This window comes from Merops nubicus, unplaced genomic scaffold (assembly GCF_000691845.1).
Source record: "Merops nubicus isolate BGI_N331 unplaced genomic scaffold, ASM69184v1 scaffold5317, whole genome shotgun sequence".
In the NCBI taxonomy this organism is placed as follows: Eukaryota; Metazoa; Chordata; class Aves; order Coraciiformes; family Meropidae; genus Merops; species Merops nubicus.
The window spans coordinates 16,604-25,262 of record NW_008618185.1 but is presented as its reverse complement, the minus strand read 5'-3'; the positions used below and the strand labels follow the sequence as shown (position 1 = coordinate 25,262).

At 39.8% G+C, this 8,659-nt stretch overlaps 1 protein-coding gene across 1 annotated transcript in view; it reads left to right on the top strand.

Moving 5' to 3' along the window:
- The window catches only part of LOC103775876 (cadherin-like and PC-esterase domain-containing protein 1), a gene marked incomplete at its 3' end in the record, with an annotated part of 47,855 nt that extends 40,594 nt beyond the window's left edge, over positions 1–7,261 (top strand). The window contains exons 8-9 of the mRNA XM_008943350.1: positions 724–870; positions 7,060–7,261. Coding sequence (XP_008941598.1) covers positions 724–870; positions 7,060–7,261 — 349 coding nt within the window. The remainder of the gene's footprint in view (positions 1–723; positions 871–7,059) is intronic.
- Between the last annotated feature and the right edge of the window lie 1,398 nt (positions 7,262–8,659).

Below are 8,659 nucleotides of genomic sequence, written 5' to 3'. Positions count from 1 at the left end.
AGTGTTAGAGGCTTCTCAGGAATACTTTTTTCTGTTTCTCATCCAGTAAATTTATAAAAATCCAGAAATCAATTGCAATGCATAACTGACATTTTTTTTCCCTTTCAATATTGAAATCATATGCTAAATTACCCATGTGGTTTGGGTGCTCTGGACTTCTGGATTACCCCAGTTCCTCTCAAAGCCCTCCTGCCCACAGTGTCAAATCCATCTGACAAACTCATGGCTAACCTTTTTTTCTATTCCTGGCTTTCCTGCAGTATCTTGAGAAATAATAATCTGTTATTCAGTATAACCATTTCTGCTCCTTTTTAAACAGCAGACTCAAAGACTGAATTGAAGATGAATTTCTCTTTACAGGACCAATTTCACCATTTGTTACAGAGAACTTTATAATAGGAATTATTTTCTGAATTATATCTCATATTAGCTAAGTACCTATTAAAACCAGTTACCCAGTAATTATATTTTATAACAGCACTGAAATCTCCCTATGAAGGAAGGTGCACAACTACTGAAAAGTGTTTATAATTTCTACAAAAATCCACAACAGTCTTAGAGTAACATCTGGTTTCAAGCGTGAATTTGCAGTAATTTGTGTCTGGAGTATATAATAATTGCTTTATTCAAAATGCAACTTTGCTATTCATTTCCATGGTAGAATACAATAACATTTAAACAGTCCTTCTGACAAGACATTGCTATATTTTGTCTGGAATGCAGGCAGAAATGCAAAACTTGTGGAATGAAAATTCGATTATTCTGAATACAGCGAAAAATTTTGGCTATGAAGTTGTTGACACCTTTGTCATCACTATGGGACGTTACAAAGAATTCCTGCAAGGGAAGTGCGGCTGCCATTTCCATGAGGTAATAGTTATCATTCCCAGGTAAATGAAGAGAGATTTTAACTGTCAGATGCATAGAAACAAAAAGAGATGCAGTGAGGTTCACCTCCATGGGTCAAGTTAGTCCTGAACAAAACCTGCGGGGCTCATGGTTTGTACAGTGGCACTTCTCCCTTGCTGCTCTGAGTGCAATGCTGCCCGAGGATGGGCTGCACTGCTCTAGTGGGGATTCCTTGAAATAAAAGACAAGCATGCTCTTCTACAAAGGTAACCCGTATAAAAGGATACTGCATGGTTTCCAGGTCCTCACTTACTATGCATTACATATATATCCCTACTGCTTCTGCCTGGACTCAGCTTACCTTTTTGCCTGTGAGATCTCAGTCTGACATTTTTTGCCTGGAGCATTCTTAACTGAGCAGCGCAGCAGACTCCCATCAAACCATAGGTACATTTCAAAGGGAGCTTAAAATTGAAAGACGTATCTTACTGTATATGTGCTTTCATATGTCTGAGAAAGTGTTATCTGAGATAGTTATGATGACTGACTATGCAAACTGAAGCATAAGTTGCTTGTTCTTACTCATGTCCATAGTTCTGCTTTTTCTATAGAGTGTCTGTCTTCCATTTTACAACAGTTGGACTGGTGAAGCAGGGACATAGTAAAATACATGAGTAGGGCAATTGAGAACATATTTTTCTGTTCATTTGAAGTTCTGGCGAGAAATTGTCACAATACATTGCAAATGACAGGAGTCCATGGATTAAATAAAAAAATTAATAAGCAAACACATTATTATATCTAGACACAATATCAGCCCAGAGACTGCCAAACCAGTGAAAGTGACGAGTTTAAAAATGTGGTGTTTAGCATTTTTCTGTTTTCTTTTAGCATGTATTTTGAGTACGTGGTGTGTCTTTTCATAGTGAGTGCTCTTCCCATCAGCAAAGCAGGGATTTGTTTTAGTTTTGGATTTCTTGTAACTTGTGAATAGCAAACAAAGTACACTCTTGGTTTAGTGCAGGCAGCCCTGAATGAAAACAGAGAGTATGATTTTTGAGTAGTCAAGTAAGCAGGTACCCTCTGCCATAAGGCTGAGGACCATAATTTTGCATATGATAGTTAAAGAACTGCCACTAAGGCCAACAGACTATTCCTGTAGCTTCCAGCCAAGTCCTTCCTCGTACCTGTGACACCAACTTGTTGGTACAAAAAGCCAATTCCTAGGGTCAGTCTGCTGAGAATCTAATCACGTATAAGGCTGAGGACCATAATTTTGCATATGAAGGTAAAAGACCTGCCACTAAGGCCAACAGACTATTCCTGTAGCTTCCAGCCAAGTCCTTCCTCGTACCTGTGACACCAACTTGTTGGTACAAAAAGCCAGTTCCTAGGGTCCTGTTACGAGTGGTCAGTCTGCTGAGAATTGGACCATAATTTTGCATATGATAGTTAAAGAACTGCCACTAAGGCCAACAGACTATTCCTGTAGCTTCCAGCCAAGTCCTTCCTCGTACCTGTGACACCAACTTGTTGGTACAAAAAGCCAATTCCTAGGGTCAGTCTGCTGAGAATCTAATCACGTCATTCATCACTCTAAGGAAGACCCATGAATACTATGTTACTCCTTTTGGAAATCAGGTAAAGCTTTGAGCAATAAAGGAGGCTCATATCTTTCCAAGTACTTAGCTCCTGACTCCCAGTAAAAAATATTCCTTCACTGAAAACTGGAATCATGTACTTAGACAACATCAGTAACCCCATGTCTCAATTTGTTGCTGAATATAAGGACAGAGAAATCCCCTGTTACCTCTATAGATGAAATTATGTTTATCACAGCAAGAAATTGCTCATGATGCTACAAGGTTCTTCATTCTTCTGAACTGAATCTGGACTGCCTGTTTAACAAAAGACTAGAAAACTATCACAATTTATTCCATTCAAGTCTGTTTAGGACCATAAAACTTGAACTGTCATTACCTTTCAGAAAGATTGCATTTTCTCTGAGTGATCAAAAGAGAGGTGACAGGTGCAAGTTCTTCCACAGAATGAAACACAGAATGAAAAGAAATTGTTACTGAAAAGTTAAAACTGGAGGGGAAAAAAAGGACATGATGAAAGATGTCTCTTTGAAACTCAGAGTTAATTTTTGGTGTCTCACAGTCAGCTGGAGTCTTTGAGCCAGTAAAATGTTACTAGCTGGAAGAAATCTCAAGAGTTTGATTGCTGACTAGAGTAATGACACAAGCAAATTGATGTGTCATTTAGAACACAGAATTCAACAAGTTAATTCTTACAGAGAAAATCCTAGAACTTTTTTCACTGGAGTTATCAAAAGTGCATAAATACTAAAAAAGACGATTGCCCACACAAGTGAAATGCTAGCATTTTTCCATCAGGAATTCAGGAATTTGTTTTCTGTCAAAACAAATTACTTCAAATAAGATAGACCACCAAATGTTTTTTGAATCTCTCAGGAGAAGGATAAACCCCCTTTGCTTATTTTGCCAAGTCATGCCTATTTTTCTGCAAGCCTCACTCCTGGCTAAGCCAGTTCCTAGGACCTGCACATGTGCAGGGTTAGCACAGAAACTCTGTAGAGCTTCACAGGTACAAACATGGGCCATGGCACTAGGAATGAAGTGGAAGCACTGTTTTTGCTGTGGAGAAATGTCAGGACAGCTGTGATATATTTTCCTTAAGGATCCAAAAAAAATCAGAGAACTAAAAATAAGGTTTCCTTCATCAGACACCCACAATATACACTGGAAAACAAAATATACTGTGGCTAATTAAACCTTGGAGAAGTCTAAACTAAACAAACTGAAATTCAGTGGTGATGATAGTAAAATTCAAGCATAGGCTCCAGAGCATCCTTGTGGTGGCTGCTGGCCAAGGACTATCATAGGAAGCCTAACTATTTTCTTGTAGCCAGTGTATATTTAATTATCTCATCCACAGCAGTCACCTTTACATAAAGCAAAGAACAAATTTAAGAACTGTAAGGCTTTGATTTTCCTCCTTAAATATCTCCTAGTATCTCCTTAAATATCTCCTAAATACCTCCTAAATACCTCTAATTTTCTCCTAAATACCTGTGGATAGAGATATAGTATCAGAGGCAGTCTACTGAACAACAAATGCGTCCCCAAAAGTGTGGGGAGAAAATCACACAGGCTGGAACTCTGCTCCAGGATGAGGCTCACTGGGACTGAGCACAGGTTTGGGAGTGTTATCAGACCCATATGACCTCATGTGCTCTATGTCAGCATCACAGCTGGTTTCCACCTCAGGCTCCTCAGCAGTTCATGTGTTTTCAGCCCATTTCTGTGGCATCTGTTGGGCTTTGAGATTACGCACAGCAGGCACAGTGGGTTAACCAGCCCTTTACTTGGTGGAAAAAAGAGGCATGAATGCAGCTCTGTACAAATGGAGCTGGAAAAGAGGGAGTAAGTCACAGAGCAGATATTTATGCGATGGATAAATAGGCCCATGGAGTAAAAGCTTCCCTCCATTTCACCCAGACGACTGTATTGACCCTTTTCTATCTAGAACCCAGATGCTGGTGTCTTCATGGGTCATTGCTGATGATCACCATTTCCACAGAGCTTTTGAAACAGAGAGCCTCAAAGTGAAATACATAAGATGCTTTTTATGAAACTGGCTGGAAAGCAGCAGGGCATGATCAGTCATCAGCATTTTTCATGCACTCCTCCATCATTTTGTATGAGCTCACATGCCTATTTGGCCTTGCTTCTGTGCCGGAGGAATTCCAACAGAGAGTATGTGTTTCTGGGGAGGATAAGGGGAGAATTTGGCTCATGTAGCTGTTATTAATGAGGCTTGAGAGGTCGTTGTGCCTAAAAGAGGCATAGATGTGTCCAGGAGAATACACCAGCCAGCAAAAACCAGACTTGATCTGTCAGTAAAGCAAACAGAAAAGTCCTTGAATGCTTTTGATACCTCGTTAGTTTTAACAGTTTTGTCATCAGTTTATTTCTGCATCCTGGCAAGAAGATTTTCATCAGGTGCTGAAGCAGTTTGCACTAGGAAAATGGCATTTTGCCTCCAAGGATGGAGCCAAGAACACTGTGTAAAATGCCAGCACTTTTCATGTTTTATGAAATCAGATGAGATAGATTAAATCTACAGCTTTGCACTTTCACTTTCTCTTAAAAAATGACCTCCCAAACTCCCAGAAGATGGCACCCCTCTGTAAATGCCATCCGAGCTAAAAGCACAGCTGTGCAGCAGCAGAGGGCTGGCCCTACTATGAAAACAAGACTGAAATGCATTCAGTAGTTCTCATTTAGTTCTCACAAGCTGGGCAAACAGAAAGTTATTTCCCTGATTGTCCTGATAAATTATTTGAGTTCCCACTAACCCACTTCAGAGGGACTCGGCTCAGTCTGATAGCAAAGTCTGCAGCTCTGTAGACCTTGCAGTCTTTGCTCAGATTGATGAGGGATCTGGACTCACAAATGGATTATATCAACCTGGGACAAAAAAAAATCTCTCTGTCACTTTCTGCCCAAACATACTCCTAGTTCTACGCTCACATGCAAACCTGATTTTTTAATTACTTCATTCTTCACAAATGCTTATGGGCGAGTTGATTAGCCAGCAGTTATAAGGACCTTTATGGAACTTATTTTTTATTCAGAACTATTTCGTGATTTAATGGCAATGAAATCATGATCATAACACAAAAACTAGCAACCTTGGGATTTTGGTATTTTAATCAGTGGCTGACTGCTGGATGAACATTAGATTACATTCCTGGGAGATTATGTCTAACAGGAATGCAGTTTGGGTGACTGGTTCAAGGTGGCATCGTTTTGAAATTGTTGTAAGATCTAAGGCTCTAATTTAGAAAAATGAACCTGCAGTAATTGCGTGAAAACAAATAACAGCCCTCAGCTTAGCTGTATCAAATTGATCAGAGGATATATTAATTTTCTACATGGATAATTCCTGGTCTTTTTTTAGTTCAGCCATCTCCCTCATAGACTTTCTGCCCAGTCTTTCAAGCATTTGCACATATTATTCCTTCACTTGCACTTAATTTTGCATGAGTTGTTTCATTTATTATGAACTTCACTAAATATGACCATCGTTTCTGATTGTTCAGTGACAGTAAATATATGTATTTATTAAAAAAAGCTAATATGCTTCTGCATAAGTATATCCATTAATAAACAAAGTAATTTTTTTCAAATGTCTTGCTGTGATTGATATGAAAGGAAAATTGATGGGCTTCAGAGCTATCAAGTCAGTATATATTTAGTCTTTTAAAAAGAGGTTAAGCATTTGGCGCCTTTTTGGCTTTCTCTGGATTTGCCAGTGCCTGGAATGGGGTCCACTGTCCTGCATCTGTGCAAGGTTCTGAAATTTTGTCTCTCTTCAAGTTGCCTCATAACTCATCAGTGACCGTATGTTCACTGAGACAAGACTTTTAGCATCTCACAGGAGACCACCCCGCCCAGTCCTGACAACCATAACTTTCACTTTCTCTCTTGTTAGTCCCATTGGCATTTGTTTATTTGAACATGATAATCCCAGATCTTTCTACATATTTGAAGGGCCAAGGAAGAGCATTATTCTGTGCTAAGTTACTGAACCACACTGTGGTTATGGCAGTGTGATACCCCTTGAAGAGGGATGTTGAATTGCATCATAACTCCCTTCTTGGAGAAACATGACACATGAGTGTTTACATCTCAACATGGAGCTGGGCCAGGTTTGCATCAAGACTTGAGAGTGAGACCTTCTCACAGGGCTCACAGCTGGGACACAGCATATGTTCCTCAAGTGCCTGGTATCAGAGCAGGATTTAAACCTTCCTGCAAGTCAGGGTTGTCCTGACTTTATTTTTTCCCATGTTAAGTATATAAGCTGCTAAGCATGAATTTTGTTCAGATAAATTGTCTCTAATAAAGAGAACAGAGTCTCATGTACAAAGGCATTACAGAATCCAGCGAGGATAATGGGCCTATACATTTAGATTTCAAGGCTTAAGTGAATAAGATCTTGCACTTCAATTAGCATGAAACATTACAAGTTAGCCCACCAGGATACTGTTTGTGAGCAACGTGCAGCTCAATGTAAGGGTATCAGAAACTGCTTTTTGGAGAAGGATCTCAGCATTTCTGTACACACAGCTCTCTAGGTGCAGGCAGAGAGCACTCACATATGTCATTTCTCTTGCAGGTGGTGAAATCCAATCCCTCTGAAGAAAGACCACACATAGCAATGACATTATCAAGGCACTATACACTGGGGAAGTATTTCGGCAGCCAAAGCAAGCGATCACAACTGCAGGACTATGCAACAAATTCTCAGTCCCCATATCGTGTCCGAGGTCCAATAAATCAAGTTTATTCTGAAATCCTTCTCAGCAGGATCTGTGCAAGTAGGAGAGAGCTTGTCAGCACATAGTTCTCTTGGATATAGAGCCGGGACTAGAGATGTGCCACTACCTGAGTGACAATTGAAGGACCATGGTGAATTTATTGCATGCTTCCCTGACTGGCTGCTCACACACCAAGAGGGTTTGGGATGTGGCATTTTTCCTAAAACATCATGAAATCAAGATACACCCTCTGGCAACTCTGTGGTGTCAGAATAGAAGATGGAGGGTTGCAAAGGAGAGGAGAAGTTACTTGAACTATTATTGCCAAAGGCTTGAACAGCTGTAGCTCAAGCAACTGTGCATTAATGATAGTGAAAAGAGAGAAATATATCCACTTGAATGATTTGTAAAGGACTGCTTTAGCTCTTCAGCACTATCTAGTTTTTTATTTATAGAGACACTGTAATATTTTAATGTATTTAGAAACTGGCTACATTCCATTTTAAAGTGTTTTATCTTGTGTGGATGAGTTCTTCAATATCAAATATTTTCTATTTAGAAACAGTTTATGCAATTTGAAAACATCTATTAGTATTTTACCGATGATGCCAAGTTTTGAACTCGTGTTTCTAGTGAAAACACACCCCTCCTTTGTGCCTTAGAAGGAATAGATGTCTACTCTATTTTTTGCATGTTCTAAAGCTGATATAGAGATAGATTACTTAGATTTGAGACTGATTCTAACTGTCTCAATGTAACAGTACATATAATGAATATGTTAATCTCATTTATGGTCCAAATTTAGGAGAATAGCCATGTGCAGGGAGATGGCTTAGACATGTGCCTCGGTGTCTACCTTGGTCTGTAAACCAAGCAAGTATTGTTCACAAATGGAAGTGCCATTTCTTTAATGTTGTTGGGGTTTCTTTTGTAATATACTTACTAATGTGTGAAGCCAATACCAAAACCAAAACAAAAATCCCCTTTGCAAGCACATCTAAGAACTTTGGGATCTGGTTTTTAATCTGTCCTGACTATGTGATGTGATGTGAGCAGAATATACTGTTTGCATCTCGTGGTTAGTAGGGACAAGAACTTCTCTGTGAACCAGTTTCATGTTTGCAGACCTGCTCTGGGTGAAACCCCAGAGAGAGGCTTTACCACCACATGGGGGGAGCTGTCTGCTGATCCTCTGCCCCACAGACAGCACAGACATTCACAGTTGTGGTGCCCTGATGGGAAACAAAGCATCGCCCATTTGTGATTAATGGGATTAATGGCACTCCATAAGACCATTCTCCCACAAATTATCCAGTAACAGATCCTCTCATGGAGCAGGCAATCATGGCACCACTCTCTCGCACCATACACTAGAGTCAGGAGTCAGAACCAGGTAAGTAGGAGTCTAACAAAGCATCTGCCAAGCTCTGTGGCATGCTTCCCCCTTCACAATTTTAC